Source organism: Peromyscus californicus, unplaced genomic scaffold (genome assembly GCF_007827085.1).
Source record: "Peromyscus californicus insignis strain IS unplaced genomic scaffold, ASM782708v3 Scaffold_6__1_contigs__length_162567912, whole genome shotgun sequence".
NCBI classification, from domain to species: domain Eukaryota; kingdom Metazoa; phylum Chordata; class Mammalia; order Rodentia; family Cricetidae; genus Peromyscus; species Peromyscus californicus.
The window spans coordinates 98,156,609-98,180,785 of NW_026294584.1; the positions used below are offsets into that span (position 1 = coordinate 98,156,609).

Genomic DNA, 24,177 nt, shown 5'->3' on the forward strand with positions numbered 1-24,177 from the left:
CCTGGAGGGCTAGCTCCTTCCCAGGCCTGGGGTTTGTGTTGGAAGCCTGGATGGTACCTGGTGCCTTGCCCCTGGACACTTTCTCTCTCATGCACTTGTTATGTCTGGATCAGCAGCAACCTGTCCAGTTAACCAGTTGCAGAAAAGGCCTCAGGTCTGGACCTCCCTCTTTGTGACAGAGAGCTGCTTTCTGGAACATGTGACTCTTCAAGGTTCTGTTCAGAGAAGGGGGCACCTGGCTCCTGCCTCTGGCATGCACGGAAGTAGAGACCAGGGTACTGACCGGGGCTGGATGAAATACCTAAAAGTCTTTTTTCCAACTCAGAGATTTTCTTTCCACTTGACCTGCTTCTCCAAATCTAATTTGTGCTTTTTGAAGCCAACTGTGGTATAAAGGTTGCTTTGCAGTGAATTGTTTGGGATTATATGAACCGTTCCATCAGGTACCCACAAGCTTGTAAGCCTGGCTTTGACCAGAGACTTTAGAAACAGCCTGTGCCTTTATTCAATTTAGAAAATATTTAAGTATTTGGGTTATAGAAAGCTCAAATTTACACGAAAGTAGTGTGTATTAGAATGCACCTCCATGTACCCATCACCCACTTTTCAACTGTTACCAGTTAACGTGTGGCCAATCTCAAGGTCCCCCACACCCTGCTCCAGACATATACTCGGTCATATTAACCTAAGTCCCAACTACCATATCATTCCACCTGCAAATGCTTGAGTTTTTGTCTCTAAAAAATGAAGTCACCTTCTTTAAAAATTTTTTGGATTTATTTATGTTATTATTGTGTGTGTGTATTGTATGCCACATGTATACTTGATGCCTGTTGAGTTGAGGGCGTCAGATCGCCTGGAACTGGAGTTATGGACAGTTTGTGAGCCATCATGTGGTTGCTGGGAATCAAACCCAGGTCCTGTGCAAGAGCAACAGATGCTCTTAGCTTTTGAGCCATCTCTCCAGCCTGAGGGCACCTTCTTCTTCTTTTTTTAAAATAAATTAATGTGTTTATTTACTTACTTACATCCCAGCAGCAGTTTCCCCTCCCTCCCCTCCCCCAGCCCCCTCTGTCCCACCCCCCAATCCACTCCTCCTCTGTTTCTGTTTAGGAAAGGGCAGGTCTCCTGTGAGCATCAAAACAACAACAACAATTAAAAAACAAACAAACAAACAAACAAACAAAAAGCATGGCATATGCAGTTGCAGTAAGACTAAGCACCTCCCCATGTATTAGGGCTGGGTAAGGCGACCCAGTGTGGGGAGGAAGGATTGTAGGAGCCAGAGGAGCCAAGGACACCACAAGAAAACTCACTGAATCAGCTAACCTGGGCTCACAGGGGCTCCCAGAGAGTGAACCGACAACCAGGGAGCCTGCATGGGACTGACCCAGGCTCTCTGCACATGTGTTACAGTTGTGTAGCTTGGTCCTCTTGTGAGACTCCTAACAGCAGGAACACAGGGGCTGTCTCCAACTCTTCTGCTCTTCATACGAGGTCACCTTTTTAGCATAACTGCAATAACACTGTCACCTGACTGGCCTGGTAAGGAAAGTCTGAAATCTCAGCACTGGGGGGCTGAGGTAGGAAGTTCTTGAGTTCTAGACCAGCCTGGGCTACATACAGAGCAAGATCCAGTCTCTAAAATAAAATAAAGGTAATTACAATGAAATCATTGCAATATCTAAAAGGAAATGACAAGAATCCATTCATTTCATCAGATTATGCAGCAGTGCCCACATTTCTTAGATCAGCTCACCTATTGTTTAAAAACACAACTGGTTGGATTGGTATAGCAGCACATGCTTTTAATCCCAGCACTTGGGAGGCAAAGGCAGGTGAATCTCTGTGAGTTCAAAGTCAGTCTGGCCCACACAGTGAGTTCAGGCCAGCCAGGGCAACACAGAGAGACTTTCTGTGTTGAAAGATACACATCTGAAATCATGTTTAGTCAACCTTCCTCCTCCGCGTTTATCCTTGGCAGTTGTAATTGGAGAGGCTGTGTTGATTGTCCCGACTGGCTTTCCACGTTCTCGTGCTGTGGATCTCATCCCTGTGCTGTGTTTAACATGTCTCTCTGCCCTCCTGGATCTTCCGCTAAGCTCAGAGCAGGGCGTGGCTTCCCATTGTCACCCCCATCTTCCCTTGGGAGCACTCGGATTACAGTGCTTATTATACCAAGCTTTTACATGGGCTTTTAGGACAAGTGCCTTTACGCGCTGACCAGCACGTATCTCCATCTTGTACCTCTGAGGTCAATGTTGCTGGTCTATGGTGATCTTTCTTAGACCATTCTGAGTATTTTAAATTCAAATTTTTATCATTTTTAATTATGTATTTATGGGGGTGGGTAGCCAGGCAATATGTGTCATTGCCTGCTGAGGTCAGAAGAGTCAGATTTCCCTGGAGCTGCATACAGGGAGTTATGAACTGTCTGACATGGGTTCTGGGAATATCTACAAGTGCTCTTAACCACTGAGCCACCTCTTTAGTCCTTCACTTATACTTTTTATTTACCTCTGTGGGTCTTCATCATGCTTCAACTGAAAACCAATTCTTCACCTAGCATACAAAGCTGTAGGAAGCACCTCTGTACTAATTTTACAGGAGTAGGCCTGGGATTGCATGCCTGTCATACCCCTAGAAACAGCCACTGGGTCAAAAGATGCATACACTAACTATGGAAAGAAAGTGGTAACAGTACACCTGTGACACACTGTGACATGTGCTGTTTACCAGCACAGAACATTGTCAGTCTTTTTAGGTTTGTTGTTGTTAGTGGTGGTTTTATAGTTTGTTCTTAAGATTTATTTATTTGCCGGGCGGTGGTGGCGCACGCCTTTAATCCCAGCAGAGAAACCCTGTCTCGAAAAACCAAAAAAAAAAAAAAAAAAATTATTTATTTTATTTTATGTGTATGAGTGTTTGCCTGCATGTGTGTATGTGCACCATGTGTATGCAGTGCCTGTGGAGGCCAGAAGAGGGCGCCAGATCCCCTGGAACCAGAGTGAGTTAAAGACAGTCGTTCCTATGACATGGGTGCTGGGAACTGAGCCTAGGTCCTCTGCAAGAGCAATGAGAGCCCTTCATGTGAGCCATCTCTCCAAACCCAGTCTTTAGTTTTGGCAGTCTGAGAAATGAAGATGTTACTGAATTTGTAGTAGCTAAAAAGCCCAGGTCACTAGTAAACAGCCATATTTTCATTCCTCATCATTTCTCCCAGGAATGGCTCATTTCATGAGTTTTTCTTATTAAATGGAGGGAGTTTTGTTATAAATGGTAGTCCTTTGGTGCTCTATGACAAATATATCTCCTGGTACATTACTGTTCTTTGAATTTGGTCAATATCTATCTCAAACAAACAAACCACAAGATGAGAGACTGGAGAAATACTAAAAGCATGGGCTGCTCTTGCAGAGGATTTGAGTTTTGTTTCCAGAACTTACATGATGACTTACAATCATCTGTAACCAGTTCCAGGGGATCTGAGGCCCTCCTCTGGTCTTTGCAGGCAATTCATGCACACAGTGCACTTACCTACAGGCAAATGTGCACACAAGTGACTCAACTGGTCTAAACCTCTTCCAGGCACTCAGCTGGTTTCTTTCTCTTTCAGGTAGCTTGGCTTGTCCGAGAGTCTTCTTTGCAGCTCAACTTTGCTCATCTGAGAGGGACTCTCAGCTTTTATTGTTTACTCTAGCAGGGAGGGGCCTAGGGAATCTGGTCGGTTTCAGGGACTTCCTGAAGCTATTTTGAGTTGTTTACTTCCTGTTTAAGGAGCTTCCTGCAGATGGAATGTTTCCATCTCAGAGGAAAGTTTTGCACAGCACTATTGGGGAGACCTGGGATAGACCTCCTCCTGAGGACTCTGGCCATGCTCTAGCCCTGTTCCTATCTCTTCCAGGTGGATAAAATTTGAAGAAAAGGTAGAGGAAGGAGGAGAACGCTGGAGCAAGCCGCATGTGTCCACACTGTCCTTGCACAGCCTCTTTGAGCTCCGCACCTGCCTGCAGACAGGGACGGTGCTGCTGGATCTGGACAGCAGCTCCCTACCTCAGATCATAGGTGAGGCCAAGGCATCTCTGCTGTGGTCCCCACAAACTAGGGCAAATCCCCCAGCCTCATGTCAACCTGCAAGTCCATGTGACTGGCCAATTCAACTCTGGCCTGATTCTGCAGAGATGAATTTTGACTCTGAAGCTGTCTAGGCAGTGGCCTAGATGCCCTAGTTTCTACAGTACACAGACCTCCAACCGCTAGGAGAAGAGCATCCTTGGAATGTGGTTCAGTGAGGCAGCAGTCAGGGCGGGGGCTCCTTGAATGGGCAGAGGCTACTGTTGTCGTGGCAACTTGTTTCTTTTCAGAGGAAAATGGACCATCATTCTTCTTTTCTTTTCTTTCTTTTTTTTCTGTTTTTGTTTTTGTTTGTTTTGGTTTGGTTTGGTTTTTTGGAGACAGGGTTTCTCTGTGTAGCTTTGCACCTTTCCTGGAACTCACTCTCTGTAGCCCGCGCTGGCCTCAAACTCACAGAGATCCGCCTGCCTCTGCCTCCTGAGTGCTGGGATTAAAGGCGTGCGTGTGCCACCACCGCCCGGCTCCAATCTTCTTTCTTTAGCAAACTAGCTCCCACTTAATGGAGTGCCAGACGAGGAGCTGGCTTGCTTCTTGTCCCTAAACAATCTTGTGATTTCTATTCTAACGAGTGCACTTAGTTTTGCTATAACTATTTCTTCTCTAAAAAATAATTCATTTTGGGGGATGAAAGCCATTTAACACAGCATCCTGGCGCACTTTCAAAGGTCCTATTTCATTCACAACAGGGATAGAAAGAACACAGACTTCTGTCCACATACACACACACCTGGAGATTGTATACACAACTTTATATATGAAGAGATTGGGGGTGGCAGTCCCAACAGTGAGTGGCAAAGCAGCAGAACTACTTTCAAGTCCCTCATCCCTTTGCCCATATTCAGCCCCAGTAATAGCAGAGAAGACCCAAGCCCCCAAAGCTTTAGGCTCTTTCTGTCTCGCATGGGCCTGGCCTGTTTGTTTCTCATCCAGATGATGTCATTGAGAAGCAGATCGAGGATGGGCTTCTGCGACCAGAGCTCCGGGAAAGGGTCAGCTACGTGCTCCTGAGGAAGCATCGTCACCAAACCAAGAAGCCCATCCACCTCTCTCTTGCAGACATTGGGAAGTCGGTCTCCACTACACGTGAGTAGGGCTATTTACAAGTGGGCACAGGGTATGTGGCCAGGGGAGCCCATCTCAGTGGCTGGAACTATCTGACTTTACGATCCTGAAGACGTTCTGAGGTTCTTCCAGCCACCTTCTCTGGAAGTCCTTAGGGTGGGCAGCCATACTACATGTTGCCCCTGACACCAGAGCATAGCAGTTCCTAGGAACAGATGGCTCACAGCCTGTATTGCACATTGCAATGACTTGAGTCTTTGAAATGTGTCCTAATGCCTAGACCCCACTTGGGAGATCTGGATTCTGTTGGTCTGCAGTGCATCTTGGGAAAGAGAGACAGGCTAGCACCGCCCAGGAGACCCACACAGCACCAGGGAATGCCTGTAGGGATGGCTTGCTTAGGAAAGGGTCTGGGTTTTTCATTAAGCCCTGTCCCTATGAGAAGCCAGAAACTTCCATAGAAAACAGAGCACATGAAGATGGTGGGAGCATTGGGGTCCCCTCAAGTGTGCCAGGGCTTGTATACCTGGCTTCTAGTGTCATTATGACTAGTAAAGCCTGGGGCCGTTTGGGGAGAGAAGACTGTTCACTCTAGCTATTGGATCTCAGTATTTGAGAAGTCTGAAGACCCTAGCCCTGGTAATCCCAGAAGACAAACATAGAAACCAGTGAGTGGCAGGATCGGAGATTCTAAAGGTAGGTAGCCTGCTGCAGCCAGTGTTGATTTGACCAACTGTGAATTCTGTCTCCCTTTCAACTGTACACATATTTATCTGGGTCCTCTGGAAGAGCAGCCAGTGCTCTTAATCACTGAGCCATCTCTCCAGCCCCGTTCCTGTGTAATCTTATTCACGCTGTTCCTTTAAAAATTATTTTTGGGGGGCTGGAGAGATGGCTCAGAGGTTAAGAGCACTGGCTGCTCTTCCAGAGGTCCTGAGTTCAATTCCCAGCACCCACATGGTGGTTCACAACCGTCTGTAGTGAGATCTGATGCCCTCTTCCAAATAAATAAATAATCTTAAAAAAAAATCCTTTTCGGAAGGGGAGATGTCTTGTAGTAGCTTTGTTTAGTTTGCGGTGACTGCATGGCCACTGTGCTAACCAGAGAGGCTGCAGCCACAAGGATACTGGAACCGCATGCCTTCCTTCCCCTTCCAGATCGCAGCTCTGCCAGGAGTCCCTCGGCAGGCCCGACTCTGCACCGCTCCACTGAGGACCTGAGGATTCGGCAAAGCACCAGCTATGGACATCTGTGTGAGTGTTCTCTGCTGATCAGGGACAGCAGCACGCTGGCCGTGACAGCTGTGGCATGTCCACACGTCCGTAGATGGAGAAGGTAGAACCCAGGATCTAGCTTTCTCAAGACATCATCAGGAGAAACCAGATTTCCCCTAGACCTCGGCTTGTCCCAAGGCCTGATTTATCTGTAATGCTCCTTGCTAGACATGGAGCTCAACCAAGCCCTGGCATCATCAGCACTGACCTCACGTCCTAGGCATGTTGATCTCAGTCAAAACTCTTGTTCTCACCAACTCGATCATTTGTCCTGTTTTCTGGTGAGAATCCTTCCTAGTAATGGTGTTACAGGCAGGTCCTTGGGGCTGGAGCTGCAGCTCAGTGGTAGAGAGCTGGACTAACAGGTTTAAAGCACCACTTTTGATCCTCAGCCAGCAAAACCACAAGCAAAATGAAATAGAAACCTGGCTGGGTACAGTGGCTGAGGCAGAAGGATTGCCACGAGCTCAAGGCCAGCCTGGGTTACACAGTGAGTTCCTGGTCAGCCTGGGTTACACCACAGTGAGTTCCTGGCCAGCCTGGGTTACAGCACAGTGAGTTCCTGGCCAGCCTGGGTTACATAATGAGAGTCTGTCTACAAGCAGTCACCTAAGTCCTTTGCTGAAGGGCACCCAAGACACCCCTCATCACCACAAAGAAGAAACATGAGCGTGGTCAGTAGCAACCATCAGGGGACTGTGAGGTCAAAGGTCACAGTCAAGCTCATTTGTGGTTAATAGGTGAGCTATGGGCACAGTGGCATAGACCTATAATCTCAGCGCTCTGGGGTTGGAACCAGGAGGGTTGAGAGTGAGTTCTGTGTGTGTGTGGGAGAGAGAGAGAGAGAGAGAGAGAGAGAGAGAGAGAGAGAGAGAGAGAGAGAGAGAGAGAGCGAGCTAGCCCACCATTGTTTCTTTGCAGCAGATGCTTGCCTGGTCCAGTCTTTCCCCCTCTGTCCTAATGTTTGATTCCTGTCAGTACCCACCCCCCCACACACACCCCAGCACCTACTCCTGACCTTGTTGTTTCTTATATGGCCGACAGGGGGCAGTGGTCAGTAGGCAGAAAGTTGCTCTGGACAGAGCTCTGTCCAACTAGTCCTCTGTCTAGAGACCCTCTTGTTAGCGGCGCCCCTAGACAGGAGGCGTGAGGAAGTGATTATTACTTTGTGTGAACTGGATCGCATGTACCCAGGCACATCAGCCTCCCTGAGGTGGCCCAGTGCGCAGGTGATGATGAGGAAGCCTGAGAGAGAAAGAGACATGCAACCGAGCCCTACGGAACAGAAAAGGAACCCACCCTTTCATTAGAACATCTTGTTATGGAGTGAGCCCAAAGATCGGTGTGAAATCAAGCCATGGTTAAATCTAGGGTCAGGGAAGCAGGCTTCTAAGAACAAGGGGGAACTTTTAACCCAGGACACAAACAGCAGTTGATGGAAATTGCTGTTGAGGAAAAAACATCCACTCAGCTTGTCAGGAGCATAAGGTTAAGGGTCAGACAAAAGAAGGCTTGGTACCTTTAGTCACAACCCCAGAGACGTCACTCTGAAGGTAAGGGGGGGCCTGGAGATCTGGAAACAGGTATGTGCTAAAGTCAGACTTCCGTCTGAGAAAGAATAAAGAGGCTGGGCATGCATTCAGGAGTAGAGGGGAGAGATGGAAGTAGGCCCTAACAACCGGTGGGAAGTGGGCGGGAAGAAGCGGGAGGGAAGGGTGAGGGAGGAGCCAAGACTGCCTCCCAGGATGTTGAGTGGCCAGTGGGAGGGGACAGAGGGAGTGCTGAGTGGAATAAGGTCTCGGGAGATTTGGTGGAAGATAATAAACAGGGGTACCAGATGGGGCTGCTCCGAGGTTATGAAGCTCGAGAGCGGAACTTGAGATGCACTATGCATTCTGTGTGTCATTACACACATGCGCACACACACACACACACACACACACACACAGAGTAGAAGCAGTAGGAGTGGCTGTGATTGACAGTGATGGAGTGTGAGAGGTTTCTGAGGGAATAGTGGCCAAAACAAAACCCCACGAGAGTCAAGCAGAAGAGGATCCTGGGAAGTGAGTGGAGGAGAGCAGTGCTGTAGAAGTAAGGCAGGGCCACAGACCCAAAGCCAAGGAATCATAGGGCTGAGCATGCCCACTGGACCACACTGCTAATGGGAAATGAGAATGGCTTCCAGAGGAAGGGACTCTTGGCAGGTCAGTTCCTGGACTGTCCCTGTCTCCCCATGGACTCTGCCGGCCTGTTTTTAAAAACTCTCATGGGTCCAGGAGGCTAGAGATGGAACTGGTCTCGTTCACCAAGTTCCAGGCTAGTGATGCCTGGCACCTCATCTGAAAATACATCTCTGTGTCTCTTCTCATGAGAGCCTGGCACAGAGCTGTACTTGGGGCAGGCATCTCGGTGAGGGTGGAGAAGGTGGGGCCAAAGGCTAGAGGCAAGCATGCCATAGTTTGAGAAGTGAGTAGCCAGAGAGCCTGGAGTCAGGCTGCTTTTTCACGCAAGCTGCCCTTGAAGGGCAGGAGAGTGGGGATACCAGCTGAAGAGGCTGTAGATCTGAGGGAAGGGGCCTTGCTGCAGTTATGAACGTAGAAGCATAGTTCAGGGCTGAGGGCAAAGGACTGGGGTGAGCCTGGCTTCCCCTGATAGGCTTGCTTTTCTGTCTCTCCTAGATCACGCCCAGAGTAGAAGCATGAATGACATCTCTCATACCCCAAACATGGACCAGGTAGGACAGCGCTGCCCTGGACTCAGAGGCAGGCAGGGAAGAAGAAAACCTTGAGAACCTCTCTCCGCAAGGGACCAGAAGTCCCCCAGGACTGAGAAGTAACCTTCCCTAGGACATTTCCGTCATCAGATGACTCTGAAGAGAAGTCATAAAGACAGAGGGTGGGGTAGTTTGAGTAGAGGACTTGTTGGGGACACTAGGCCCAATCACTCCATCTGTTTGCCTTGCCCTGGGCTGCTGGTAGCCAAGAGGACTGGAGTGGGATCCCCTTCACGGTCTCAGTTTTAAAGTCCAAGAACTGTGAGTTCCCCAGGAGGTCCCCTTGGGGGAATGTGGAAGCAGAGAAGTCTTCTGCACCCTTGGAGACTGGTCCAGAGATTTCTTTGAGTAAGGAAGCAGGGCAAAAAGCAAACAGACCATCATAACCGACTTCTCTCAACCACCAAAGGTGAAGGCCTGGAGGGAGGTCTGGGCAGCTTACCACTACGTTCCAGCAAAGGAGGTTGTAGGTGGGAGCTAGGTCCAGCAATCCCAGGCCTCTTCTCTGACCCCTCGGCTCCCACAGCAGTGGAGTGTCTTAGGGTCTAGTTCATGACTGGATCCTACCATCTGTGAAGGCATAATCGGTGTCGGGTTAACAAACATTGAGTCTCGTCATCTACAGAGCTGGAGAGGATAGTTGGTCATTTGCTTCAGTCTCTTGATAATGCTGTGGAAATTGTGTTCTCTGAAGGGAGAGTAAGAGCATGCCAGGTCTTCTTGATGTGTCCTTTTCCTCCCGGAGCAGCGGAAAAACAAATTCATGAAGAAGATCCCCAAGGACTCGGAAGCCTCCAACGTGCTTGTGGGTGAGGTGGACTTCCTGGACCAACCATTCATTGCATTTGTTCGCCTTGTCCAGTCTGCCATGCTGGGAGGGGTGACAGAAGTGCCTGTCCCCACCAGGTGAGTCACCAAAAAATGCCACCACACCTGTCTCCAGGGAGCCACTCCCCATGCAGTCCGCAAGCAGCAATGGCCTTTTAAATTATTACGGAACCGGGTACAGTGGTGCACGCCTTTATTCCCAGCACTCAGCAGGCAGATCTCTGTGCGTCTGAGGTCAGCCTGCTCTACATAGAGAGTTCGGGGCCAGCCAGGTCAACAGTGAGACCCTCACAAAAGAGAAGGGTTGTGGGGAGGCAGTAGCCAGGAAGGAAGTTGTTAAGTGGTCTGGGCAGCAATTGCAAATGTGAGGATGCCCAGTTGGGGGGCAGAAGCAGAAATGTTTCTTTGACAAGTAAAATAATGAAAGGCAGATTCTGAGGCCAGTGAGATGATTCGGTGAGTAAAGGCACTTGTCACCAAGCCAGACAATCTGAGTTCAGTCCTTGGAACCCACATGATGAAAGGAGAGAACTGAGTCCTGTAAACTGTCTTCTAAAACTCCACATGTTGGCTGTGGCGTGTGTGCCAGGGCATGTGCGCACACACTCATACACACAATAGTTAGCTAACTAAATAAATGTAGAAAGGAAGAGCCAGGCATTGTGGCACTTGCCTGTAATCCCAGTACTTGGGAGTTAGAGGCAGGAGGATCAGGAGTTCAAAGTCATAAAGAGTTTGAGTTTGGGTTATGTGAGAGCCTGCCTCAAAAGACAAAACAAACCAAACAAAAACAAAACAGTAATAGGAGGCAGAGAGATGACTCAGTGATTAATGGTACTTGCTGCTCTTGCAGAGGACCTGAGTTCAGTTCCCAGCACCCATGTTGGGTGGCTCATAGTCACCTGTAACTCAAGTTCAGGGGGATCTAGTGCCCTCTTCTGGCCTCTACAGGCACTGCACTCAGGTGCACATACCTCCATACAGACATACACATAATTGAACATAATAATGATGATGAGTTTTAAAAGATTCAAAGGAGGGAAGTTAAAAAGTTAATGGATACATTGAAGGCCAAAGAATTTTTCTCTTCACCTGTTTCTATTTTTCCCTCCTTGTTTCTTCTTCCTCCTCCATCTTCTTTGCAGATTTCTGTTCATTCTTTTGGGACCCTCCGGGAGAGCAAAGTCCTATAATGAAATTGGCCGAGCCATTGCAACCCTCATGGTGGATGATGTAAGTGAGAATTGAGTGCTAACAGCCGTGGTACTGGCACAGCCTCCCCCACGCCCCATCACTGCCAGTTTTCTAACAGGCACAGTTGAGCCCCTGCTGTGTACCAGGGACCTAAGGATTATGAGATTCAGGGAAAGACCCAGACCCTCTCCTGTAGGAGCACTATCCAGTGAGAGGGACAGATCTGCAATATTGAAATTATTATTATATTATTATATATTCTATTATTATAAGTAATAAAAAATAAAATCAACGATGAGCTAGCTGCTTGGGGGAATTAAGACAGGCTCTGCAGATAAAAAGCCAAGGGTGAGCAGGAAGCAGGTAAGACTAGCATGACCTTGGGATGCTCGCCTTCTGGACAAAGGGAAGTGATGAAGGCTCAGGGGAGCTGAATGGAGGTGCAGCAACGTAAGCTCAGTGTGAGAGCTCCGCAAGGGCAACTCCAGCGAGCTGAGCCAGAGACCATACATGTCCTGGGAGAAGACCTAAAGGTCCTGCTCTGTCTCCAGAGCGACGGGGAAGCTGGAGGTCTGTAAACACAGACATAACCCCAGCAAGTCTCTAAGTCTTTTTGCAACCTGGCCCTTCCAGGGGGAAACTCTGAGCAGTAACGAATGGATTTGAAAATCAGGACTTCTCAGACTGGGCTCAGTAGAGGTTTTCTCATGTGCTTGCTCTGTGGGAAACAGAAATGGAAGGTCAAGGAACTCTACAAAGTCCTGCAGAGCTGTTACCGAGGTCGGCGTCTAGGCCAAGTGCGTCCAGGTTCTTTGGCTCTTCCTCAAAGACTTGAAATGAAGCCGAACAAAGATTTGCAGAAGCGGCAGGGGGACTTGACTCAAAGCAAAGCAATAGGACGGGTCAGGAACGCTGTCGAGAGTGACAGCGGGCCACATGTGTGAGGGTTCTCAGGGATCCCCATTGTTGGGGGCTTCTTTTTACAGGATTCAGGAGAAAAGGGGTGTGTGTAGTTTGGGTGATTATTTTGAGTGATAGGTTCAATTATACAATCATTTCCTGTTGTGAATATCCCTTCCCACAACACATCTGATGTTGATTGTGTGCACACCCAATTTTTCATAGGTATAAGATGGTAAGTAGAGGAGTCTCCCTAAAAGTTCACTTGGAGGACACGGTTTGACTTATTACACAAAACTAGTTCAGGCCGATGGCCCTCCCTGCTTTCGTGCCCCTACACAAGGAGAGTACCATTGAATAGAGCCTGTCTGTGTTTGGTGGTTCTTAAGGGGACGAGACAATTCCATTGTTCAGAGTGGAGTGTGTGTACAGCCCAGTGCACAGGGGCCCTGTATGGCTAATGAGTTGCTAGGTGCGCATGCAGAAATGAATATGTGTGCATAGTATGTGCAAGTCAAGGTCCTAGGCTGCCAAATGCACTATTAGAAGAAGTGAGTATGCCGGGCCGTAGTGGTGCACATCTTTAATCCCAGCACCCGGGAGGCACTCAGGCGAGTCTCTGTGAGTTCAAGGCCAGCCTGGTCTACAGAGGGAGTTCCAGGACAGCCAGGGCTACATAGAGAAACCTTGTCTTTAAAAACAAAAAGAGAGAGGAGAGAGGGGGAGGGGGAGGAAAGAAAGAAGTGAATATACTAGACAGCCCAAATCAAGAGTCCCGGGTGGGCCGGGCGGTGGTGGTGGCGCACGCCTTTAATCCCAGCACTCGGGAGGCAGAGCCAGGCAGATCTCTGTGAGTTTGAGGCCAGCCTGGGCTACCGAGTGAGTTCCAGGAAAGGCGCAAAGCTACACAGAGAAACCCTGTCTCGAAAAACCAAAAAAAAAAGAGTCCCGGGTGGATAAGCTATTCTCTATGCTTGCCTGTCTCTAAAGAAGGACAGCGACCTGGGTTTCAGATCTGAGGTGACTGCTTGCTCTAAGAACTGGCACTTTCCTATTGTCCCCTATTTCCCCTACTGTCTTTGTCCTTATGCACCCACTGAAATCAAGTTGGCATCCGGAGCAGTGACTAAAATTGGCTCCTTTAAAAACAGTTGTGATGTGAGGGGCGAGCTGATCCCTCTTTTTCCTTCCTCTCTTTCTCCTTCCTCTTCCTTCCCAGCTCTTCAGCGATGTGGCTTATAAAGCCCGGAACCGGGAAGATCTGATTGCAGGAATTGATGAATTTCTAGATGAGGTCATTGTCCTTCCCCCTGGAGAATGGGATCCGAACATCAGAATTGAGCCGCCCAAGAAAGTGCCCTCGGCTGACAAGAGGTGTGTGTTAAGGATGAGATCAACAGAGGGCGCTCCACATCCAATAAAATGCTCCACATTTTATTCTCTTTGTAAGAAATCAGAAGCCAGCAGGGCTGCCTGTGAACAGCTGGAGTCAGGGGTGGGGGTCTGTGTAGGGGGAGAGATATTACTGAACCATTTTCTGTCTTTGTGTGTGGTGTGTGTGTGCGTGCATGCGTGTGTGTGTGTGTGTGTGTGTGTGTGTGTGTGGTTGCGTGCGCGTGTGTGTAGTCTTGTTTGAATATGTGTGTGTGTGTGTGTCTTTGTGTGTGTGCGTGCGTGCGTGTGTGTGTGTGTGTGTGTGGTTGCGTGCGCGTGTGTGTAGTCTTGTTTGAATATGTGTGCGTGTGTGTGTGTCTTTGTGTGTGTGTGTGTCTTTGTGTGGTGTGTGTGTGTGCGCCCGCGCGTGCGTGCGTGCGTGTGTGTGTGTGTGTGTGTGTGTGTGTGTGTGTGTGTAGTCTTGTTTGAGTATATGTGTGTGCATATGTAGAAGCGTGAGGTTGATGTCTGGGAACTTTCTTCACTGCTCTCCCCACCTTATTCACTGAGGCCGAGTCTCTCAGTGAGCCCAGGCTGGCAGATTTGGCTAGTCTTGTTCATTCTGGGGTTCCCCTGTGCTGGAATTACAAGTGGCTGCCTTGCCCACCTGACCTTCACATGACTTCTGGGAATCCCACCTCTGGCCCTCTTGTTTGTGTGGCAAACGCTTTAAAAGCTGAGCCACCTCCATCTTAATTTCCCTGCCATTTAAGACATTTAAGTGCTGGGCGATGGTGGCGCACGCCTTTCATCCCAGCACTGGGGAGGCAGAGGCAGGCAGATCTCTGTGAGTTCCAGGCCAGCCTGGTCTACAGAGTGAGTTCCAGGGCAGCCAGGGCTACACAGAGAAACCCTGTCTTGAAAAACAAAACAAAAGATATTTAGGGATTTTTTTGTTGGAGGCGGGAAAGGGACAGCCCTGCGGGGTTGGGCCCTTCCCAGCCCTGATCTCCCCTACCCGCCACTTTCTCTTTCAGGAAATCTGTGTTCTCTTTGGCAGAGCTGGGCCAGATGAACGGCTCTGCGGGCGGAGGCGGTGCCTTGGCTGGAGGAGGCGGCAGTGGCGGAGGGGCTGGAGGTAGCGGGGCCGGCGGAGTGGGCAGTGGCGACGAGGCTGAGATGCCAGCTATGCATGAAATCGGAGAGGAGCTGATCTGGACCGGAAGGTGCCCCCTCCATGCCCGGCTGAGAGCCTGCAGTCTTGAACCCTCCCTTCTTCTGGTCCTGTTAGCAATCCTCACGCTGCTGTGTGCAGCGCCCTCTAGGGACGGAGTGTGACCACTGCAGTCTTCCTGCACTCCAGTGAAGCCCCTCTTGGCTCTTGAGCTGTGTTGAGTAAGAGGAACAGAAGGACCCCAACCATAAGGAGGAACCCAAACTTTTCTCTAGACATCCTTTGGTACCCGTGTCAGAAACAATGTACCACAAACAAGATAGTGTAAGACTACTGAAATCCATTTTCACACAGGTTGAAATGGAGATGTCAGCAGGGAACAGGGTACTGAGACAGGAGGATTTCTGCAAGTTCCAGGCCAGCCTGGGTTTTAATATGAGACCCTGTCTCAACCCGACCCTCTAAATAAAGATGCCAGCACCACTGCCTATGTGCCTCTGGGTAGAGCCTCCTTGGAGTTCCAATGGCAACCAAGCGTCTATGGCACTCCTTAACTTGGCACTTGCATCCCCTCAGTTTTTGTCTGTGTTGTTACATGGCCTTGCTTGTCCCTGTGTGGATGTCTTTGGGTAGTATTGCCCTGTTTCTCTAAGGGCTGAATCAGTGCTCACTCTTAATGACTTCATTGTAACTTAATTACATCAGCAAAAACTTTTTGTTGTTGATGTTGTTTTGTGGTCTCATATAACCCAAGCTGACCTCAGGCTTACTACAGCAGAGGATGACCTTGAACCGATGATGCCCCTAACCCACCCCCTCCAGAGCTGAACTCACAGCCACCACCATGCTTGGCTTATAATCTAGGGCCTCATGCATAGTATGCATGGTAGGCAAGCCCTCTCCCAACTGAGCTGCATTCCCAAACCCAAAGGCTTTCTAAATAAAATCATATCCACAAGCACCAGGGGTTGGAGATGTAATGTATCTTTTTAAAAGAAGTACAATCTAATATATAATAGTACATTTTAAAATCTTAGTATTATTAAAAAGCATCATTTTTCTCTTCTTTGTGGGGAACAAGAGGAACTTGTCCTGGCCTGAGTTCTCTGGCTGCTCCTGGAGTCGCCCAGGTTGACTGAGATTTAGGGAAGTCCGTAGAAATAGAAGGCTCTGTGTAAATGATGACTTGGGGAATACAGCTGTGTGCTGTGTCGGTTTCTCGCTGTGATATGACACTCTGACGAAAGCAACTTCAGGGAGAAAGGGCGTATTCTGGCTAGAAGTTTAGGTTACAGCCCATCATGTCGGGGGAGTCAAAGCCGCAGGAGGGAACTAGTCATACTGCATCCACAGCCAGGCAGCAGAGCAGTAAATACTTGCTCGTTCTCATCTCGATTCTTCCATTTTGTTCGGTCCCAGATCCCCTGCCCAGGGAGCAGCCTCGCCCTCAGTCAAGAGGAGTCTTCCAAATCAATTGTTGTCAAATTCCAAATAAGCCCCAACAGGCATACCCAGAGACCCATCTCCTGAGTGATTCTAGATTCGGTGAAGTTTGGCGGTTAACACTAACCATCACGTGTTGTACGGTTTGGGTTGGTTAGGGACACGAGGAAGACCATCACAGTGGAATGTGTTCCACAGGGAAGTTCCCATCAGAACTTCCTCCTCTCAGACAGTCTGTGTCCACCCTCCCTAGTCTGGATGGTGCAGACTGCAAACTTTCAGGCCTACGTGAGTCATGTCTGATCCTCAGTGTTCTGGTAGGAAGATAGTAACTCGGTCTACCCCTGCCCCTCACCCCAGACTCTGTAGGGCCCTGGAGGCATCCCCCGCCCCTCCAGGTGCCTGCAGAGGAAAGCAGTCTCCCGCCTGTCTCAAGCAGGTTCTTTGGGGGCCTTCGCCTGGATGTCAAAAGGAAGCTGCCCTGGTTCCCAAGTGACTTCTATGACGGCTTCCACATCCAGTCCATCTCGGCTGTTCTGTTCATCTACCTCGGCTGTATCACCAACGCCATCACCTTTGGTGGGCTTCTGGGGGATGCCACAGACAATTATCAGGTGAGTGTGAGCTGGGGACAGACGGACAAACACCAAATCTACTGCCACCTGCTGGCAGTAAGGAATTTCAGTGTGTAATCCCAACACCAAGGGTGCGTGTACCACCGTCAGTCTGGCCATCGCTTTATATAACTCTTTACCCTTCCGATAAAATAACGATTTTAGGAATAATGTAACTTTTAGGGAAATCAGCCACATTACTGTTTGTTACTTTCCCCACTGAATATTTAATGAACTTAATCAGCACTGTTAATTAAGTTGGCTAATTGTGGCCTTCTTACATTTTAATTTTATTTTTAAAATACTTTATTTTATGTGTATGAGTGTTTTGCCTGCATGTATGTCTGTGTACCATGTGCATTCAGTGCCCATGGAGGCCAGAAAAAAAGGCATCAGGTCCCCTGGAACTGGAGTTATAGGCTGTTGTGAGCTGCCCTATGGATGCTGGGAACTTGGGTCTTCGAGAAGAGCAATCAGTGCTCCTAACCCCTGAGCTATCTCTCTATCCAGGCTTCTCTGTTTAGAAAACTCACTTTAGCTGGGCGGTGTTGGTACACACCTTTAATCCCAGCACTCTGTAAGTTCGAGGCCAGCCTGGTCTACAGAGCGAGATCCGGGACAGGCACCAAAACTACACAGAGAAACCCTGTCTCGAAAAACAAAACAAAGAAACAAATAAACTCACTTTGATTTCTTAGCTTAGTGTTAACATGTTTATGGAATGAGAGTTGTTGCCATGGTGACATCACGGGGCTTCCCTGGGGATGGTGTTGGCTTCATAGAGATACCTGCCGGTCTCCTGCCAAGGGTCTTCCCCAGTGGCGGAACCACTAGGCGGCTCAGAGCAAAGACAGGCCTGGTGGCACTGGCCTATGATCTCAGCTACTCGGGAGACTGAGGGATCAGAAGTCCAAAGCCTGCCTGGGCAACTTAGCATGATGTTGTCTCCAAACAAAAAAATATGTGTGGTGTGACAGCACATGCTTGCAACCCCAGCCCTTAAAATACATAGGCAGAAGGATCAGGAGTTCAGGCAAGCCCCTGCTGCACATTGGGTTGGAGGCTAACCTGGGACACAGTCGACCTTATCTCAAAAAATAAAAATTTAAAAATAAGGAGCAGGCTGGGTGTAGCGGTGCATGCCTTTAATCCCAGCACTCCTCTGAGTGCTGGGATTAGATGGAGGTAGATCTCTGTGAGGTTAAGGCCAGCCTGTTCTACATAGAGAGTTACAGGGCAGCCAGGGCTACATAGAGAGACTCTATCTCAAAATAGCAACAATGAAAAAGTAAGGTGCTGACTCAGTGGATGAAAGCCCCTGCTGTGGAAACCTGATGATCTGAGTTAGATCCCAGGTCCCCACAGTGAAGGAGGGAACAGACTCCTAAAAGTTGTCCCCTGACTTCTACATTTGCGTGCACACGTGGGCACACACACCCCCACACACACACAGTAATAATAGTATTACATACATTTTTTAAATATTAAATTAAAAAATTAGAAAGTGGTAAGGACCTAGCTCAGAGGTTTCCTAACATTCTCAAGGCCTACATTCAATCCCCAATGCTTGCAAGACAAATCAAACAATATAAAAGCTCAGAGCACCAAGGAAAGACCCATTTTCAGATGTGGAAATGAGTGTCTGTCGTTGCCTATACCTGTCTCCCAAGCTTCAGGTCCATGCCCAGCTGCCTCCTGGGCATTCCTACATGGCTGCCTCTCTGAATCCCCTGGCTCGCACAGACAACATGACATCTGTCATCTTTTCTTCTCACCAGCTGCTCATGATTCTTTCCCAGCATAATGTGACATATGCCTCACCCTGCTGTCCCTGCCAGAAGATAGCATCACCGTGAACTCCTTCCTACATGCAGCTTCTCCCTTGGCTCTCAGGGCATGGCCCTGCTTGTGTGTCAAGCCTCGCCTCTGCATTCTCTTCCTCAGCATCCTGCCCTTCACACAATGTGTGTCCTGTTGATCCTGATCATCCTCAAGTCCTCGGGACACACACCCTTCTGTTCCTGCCTCAGGGTGTGCTGTCCTCTCCTTGGGACCAGCGGCTCCTCACTCCACTTAACCAGCCTTTCCTAGCCAATACTTGCTTATGTTTGGGATCTCAACTTCCACATATCTGTCTGGAGTGACCTTCTTGGTGGCCCCTTCTCTTCTGCTGTGAGCTTCTCTGGCACTGGGAACCCATGCCAGCATCCCACGCCTTGGAAGTGGCGCTCAACCAGGGGCAGTTTAACCCCAGGGGACATTTGGCCATATCCACAGCTGGGCTTAGTTTTTATAACTGGGAGGGGCGGTGACTATTGGCATCTAGTGACTACAGGCCAGGGATGCTACTAAATAGCCCACAATGTACAGGGCAGTCCCCACAACTGAGAATCATGCACCAAATTATCAATAATGCCTAGGTTTAAAAGGCCTAAAAAACTAGCTACATATCTACATGTTCCACTAACCTGAAAATGTGCTCTACTGTTCACTGGCTGGTTTCTGGTGCCTATCACATTGCTTGGTACATAGTATTCTAAAGATCTATTTATGCTGATTTTATTAATATGGCTGTTTTACCTGCATGCATGGATGTGCGCTATATGCATACGGTGCCTGCAGAAGCCAGAAAAGGGTGTTGGATCCTCTGGAACTGAAATTACATTTGTTAGTTATTGCGTAGATGCTGGGAACTGAACCTGGGTCCTCTGGAAGAGCAGCAAGTGCTCTTAGCTGCTGAGCCGTTTCTCCAGTACCTGCTGGGTGGCCTTTGAATGAATGATTTGGTCTGAAGTCTAAAGGCAACCCATCGATATTTAAAAATGAATGAATAATTACATGATTGAATGATAACCAGAGGGGCACAGGGATGAGCATATTCACTGTTTTGTAGACCTTGGTTTGACAGCAGAAGTCCCAGGGAACCTTTATCCAAATGGAATTAGAGAGTGATGTTGGTCATGGTCAAAATGGAAGACAGGAAATGGGAGGCAGGGTTGGGAAGAGAGAGCCCACTGACAGGTCCTTGGAGAGGCAGTTAGTTTTAGCCTGTGTAGAGAGGCCCCTGCTGTGTGACATTCTTCCTGGGGAGACAGAACCAACATCTACTCACCCCAGATAGGGAGCCCATGACAGACCAAGGTACGGATACCACCAAAGCTACGTTCAGTGAACCCTGAGTTTTTCTGTGGTTACTTCTGGATGAGGGGTTACTCACAGGAACAGAAATGACTCAAACACAGCTGTATCACCAAAGCCAAGCCCAGCATGGGGGATAGCACACAAAAGCTGGAGACCTGGAGCGCACTGCACAGCCTGCAGGAGCTCACCAGGTTGAAGGGCGTCCCTTCCAGTTGCCTCAGTTGGCCTGACCTCCTGCAGGCAGCTCACCAGGTTGAAGGGTGTCCTTTCCAGTTGCCTCAGTTGGCCTGACCTCCTGCAGGCAGTTCAGTTTGTCTGAGATTATCTCTCAGCAGGCCTTATACTTTATATTCGTGGTGGGAGCCTGACTAGTGTATCTGTTCAGATTCAGGGACTTCCTGAAGCCAGTGAGTTGTTTCTTTCCTGAGCTTCAGGAGCTTCACTTTAGGAAAGTTTCACTTTCCCTTTACAACAGGTTATTTTACGCCCTCTGCAAAAATTCTGTATTCTAATGAGCTTCCCTCTAAGACAGCAGGTTTTAATCTCAGAGGAAACTGGCCCAACAGCCCCTGCTGCCTCCCTGAGCCTCTTGCTTTCTCTTGCAACAGGGAGTAATGGAGAGCTTCCTGGGCACCGCCATGGCTGGTGCCTTGTTCTGCCTCTTCTCAGGGCAGCCCCTCATCATCCTCAGCAGCACTGGGCCCATCCTCATCTTCGAGAAGCTCCTCTTTGACTTCAGCAAGTAGGTACCGCATGGCAGGCTCCATGCCTACTTGCGAGGGTGGAGAATAGGTCCAGGCCAGATGTGGGGTTGAGGGGTAGGAGGATGGAGGGGGGCTGTGAGGAGGGGCATCCTGAGCTGTGGTTGTTGGGTGGTTCCTTCTGACTCCTGTAAACTGCACTGAAGTCATCTGAGTGCAGATCAGCACTTAGGGAGCAAGCCAGGCCACATCACTGCTCACTGGAAAGTCAGTGTGGTAGAGAAGGAGCCTTGGGCTGGAGGCTCAGCTGCCTTATGGGTTTGGATGAGACCATTTCCTGAGGCGGCTCCAGACCATTCATCTCAAATTCTCTACCGAGCACCAAAGTCTTCGCAGCTTCCTGACACCCAGTGAGGTGTCAGGAAGAATAATTCTCAAAGACCAGACACCCCAGAGCTGGGGAGGTGGCCAGTCAGTAGAGTGTTTGCCCTCTAAGTGTGAGGACCTGAGCTCAATCCCCAGAACTTACCCACGTGTAAAATCTGGTGGCACATGCTTACAATCCTGGTGCTTGGGAGGTGGAGATGGGTGGATCCTGGGACTCCCTGAAGGGACTCTGGCCAGCTTGAGCATTGTGAACATGGCTCTGGCGGGCCTTGCCCTTCTCTCCCATTCCCTCTGCCTTACTAAAAACCAGTAGATTACATCTAAGGCTAGCCCCCAAGACCACTTCGTCCTCCTCAGGCTGACTATCAAGATCCAGCTACCAAAGTGTTGAAGTCCAGCAATCAGAAGCCCCAATGGCTGCCCTAATTAACATGCCCAATTAAAATTAAACACCTCATCCCAACACAAGGTTTCCCATTTTACCTTTATCAACTGCCACTTGCCTATGGGCCATGTCTGTCTTGTCTCTATCCAGAGGCAGTCCTCTGTCTCCCCACCCCCACCCCCCAAAAATCCCTACCCCCTCTCCCTTGTCCCCTTCCCCTTCTCCCTCATCCTCTATCTCCTGTCTTTCTCCCTGCCCTCTGTCCCTCTGGGGCAAATAAATCTCCTTTGTGCTGAGAACTTGGCCTTGGGGGTCCTGAGCTGATACTTTTCCTTTCACTCCCTACCTGGAAATTTCCACACATGTGCATCAGCATACATACAAACCCACAAATACATGTGCATACACACATAAACACACACACACACACACACACACACACACACACACACAAATTAGGCAACCCAACCCAGAAATTGTACCTGTCCTGACCTTTCTCAGTCCTTAGATGGGCATCTGTGCTGCCAAAGGAGTCCGAGCCACTTGGGGTGGGGCTGGGGAGCCAAGCCCAGGAGGTCCCTCACTTCCCTCTGCCATCCAGGGCCAATGGCCTGGACTACATGGAGTTCCGCCTCTGGATCGGCCTGCACTCAGCCATCCAGTGCCTTATCCTGGTGGCCACAGACGCCAGCTTTATCATCAAGTATATCACCCGATTCACCGAGGAGGGTTTCTCCACCCTCATCAGCTTCATCTTCATCTACGATGCCATCAAAAAGATGATCGGTGCCTTCAGTTACTATCCCATTAACACGGACTTCAAGCCTGACTCCATCACCACCTACAAATGCGAGTGTGTCGCTCCTGACACAGGTAATCCCCGACGTGCACTGCTCACTCCCCCCCCCCCCCCCCCCGCGCGCGCGTGCGCGCGCGCACACACACACACACACACACACACACACACAGTCCTTCCATCTCAGTGACGGAGCTTGTTTGAAGGGCTTGTTTAGCCAAGGTGCTTACTGTTCCAAAGGAGCAAAGGCTTGATCTTGTTTGTTGAAACAGGGTCTGTCTGTGTAACCCAGGCTGGCCTTGGCTGTGGTACCCACACTGGCTTTGGAATTCCCAATGCTAACTGCAGAGTCTTGAACCTAATTCTTGGAAAGAATTTGAGGGGATGATAGCTCCAGTAAAAGCCACCACATGGTTGTGGTAAAAAGCATCCAGGGCTGTAATCAGGAAGCTGCAGGGGAACTTCAGGCAGGAGCAAGGCATGATTTACCGAAGTGTGGGCTGGAGTGGAGCATACACCTGCCAGTAATACCGCCCGAGTCGGGTGGATCTGATGGTCCTTCCCAGAACCATTCACACATGACAGCTTGGCCTCCACATCCCACTGCCAAGTGGTTACAGACCTCATGAAGTGAAGCCAGCCCAGAGAACAAACGTGCCTACAGTCAGGGTGGAGGCCTTGCCAGTCATGCCGTTGGAATAGATGGGGAAGCTGGCGTCACGCAGCCTCCTAGGCATGTGAGCGGGTTGAGAGGGCTGTCATGAAGGACCCCGTCTACCCTCTGTGACGGCAGGATGTGGAACGAGAATTGAGGAGCCGTTCCAGGAAGCCAGCCGCTGCTGAGTTTAGGAGGAACTTACAGTGGGGAGAGTGTCTTGCGAGCTCCCAACCCCCTTGCTTGGGAACCAGTTGCTTGGACTGTCTGGTATGCATGTACCAACAGTGTTTAAAGGACCCCAGCACAGAAGGTTCACTGAGTAGCCAAACCTCCTCACAGGACCCCAGAATTGGGGCTATTTCTAAAAAGAGACAAGGACCTATGTTTCTAGGAGGCAGAATTGGGCCAAGTGTGCGGACCGAGTCTGAAAAGCACACACAGTAAAAACAAGCTTGGCCCCTGAGGCCAGATTCCCGTAAAGCAGAATCAGAATCAAAAGGGACGGTAGCAGGACCTCTTTAGAGATCTAGGCAAGGACCCGGACAAAGGGTAAACTTCACCTATCACTGTTTAGTATAACAACTCAAAGAGAATGCTAGAAAAAAGAAAAGAGAGAGAGAAAGTTAAGCCTAGACTTCTAGGGGTGCCCTAGAGCATAGACAGTGGGCTTCAAAGGGCGTAACAAAGCTGCCTGTTTCCGAGTTGCTTCCTGTCGTTCTTGCCTGGATCCCTGATTACCTTTGAGTCGTCTTCACGGTTCTTAGTGCGTAGTCCCAAGCCTGGCGGCACCAACACTAACCAGGAATTTACCAGAAATGCAGAATCGTGGGCTCCAACCCCAGACCCAAGGAATCTAGAATCTCGGGTAGAATCCAACTGGCTGTGTACCGACAAGGCTTCCCAGGGCTCCTGTGGCCCTCCCTCCCCAAGTCTGACAAACTTTGCTTTACTGAGCTGTGATTAACTACTAATCCCAGCAAGATTTCTCCCCAGAGAATAAATGGGCTGCTGTCAATGCCCGTGCATTTTCATTAGGAGAACTTGGACGGCAAAGGTCTGGACATTCAGCCGACCAGGGCAGTGGGGAACTAATGGGGTTTTCTTCCCAGTTCACATGCCACCTACGACTAACTGCTCATTCCCCTAACTTTGCTGCACAGTCCAGTCTAACGACGGCACACCTTCTTCTCTCACATTCTTTCTCATGCAAGCTTGCTTGGGACACTATCTTTTTCTATTTAAATTTTTTCCATGGTAACTGGTTTGTATTCTGTTTATGGATGCTGCAAATGCTGATTTGGCCGCTCTCAACTTTAAGTGAGTACCACTCTGTGTGCA

The 24,177-nt window shown here is 49.3% G+C and overlaps 1 protein-coding gene across 2 annotated transcripts in view; it reads left to right on the plus strand.

The window, feature by feature from the left end:
- The window catches only part of Slc4a5 (solute carrier family 4 member 5), a 79,265-nt gene that overhangs the window by 24,789 nt on the left and 30,299 nt on the right, over positions 1-24,177 (plus strand). For both annotated transcript variants that reach the window (XM_052719254.1, XM_052719253.1), the window contains exons 3-13: positions 3,905-4,065; positions 5,065-5,217; positions 6,355-6,450; positions 9,150-9,205; positions 9,993-10,150; positions 11,218-11,305; positions 13,386-13,540; positions 14,578-14,766; positions 16,597-16,771; positions 20,521-20,654; positions 21,987-22,258. In XM_052719254.1, coding sequence (XP_052575214.1) covers positions 3,905-4,065; positions 5,065-5,217; positions 6,355-6,450; positions 9,150-9,205; positions 9,993-10,150; positions 11,218-11,305; positions 13,386-13,540; positions 14,578-14,766; positions 16,597-16,771; positions 20,521-20,654; positions 21,987-22,258 — 1,637 coding nt within the window. The remainder of the gene's footprint in view (positions 1-3,904; positions 4,066-5,064; positions 5,218-6,354; positions 6,451-9,149; positions 9,206-9,992; positions 10,151-11,217; positions 11,306-13,385; positions 13,541-14,577; positions 14,767-16,596; positions 16,772-20,520; positions 20,655-21,986; positions 22,259-24,177) is intronic.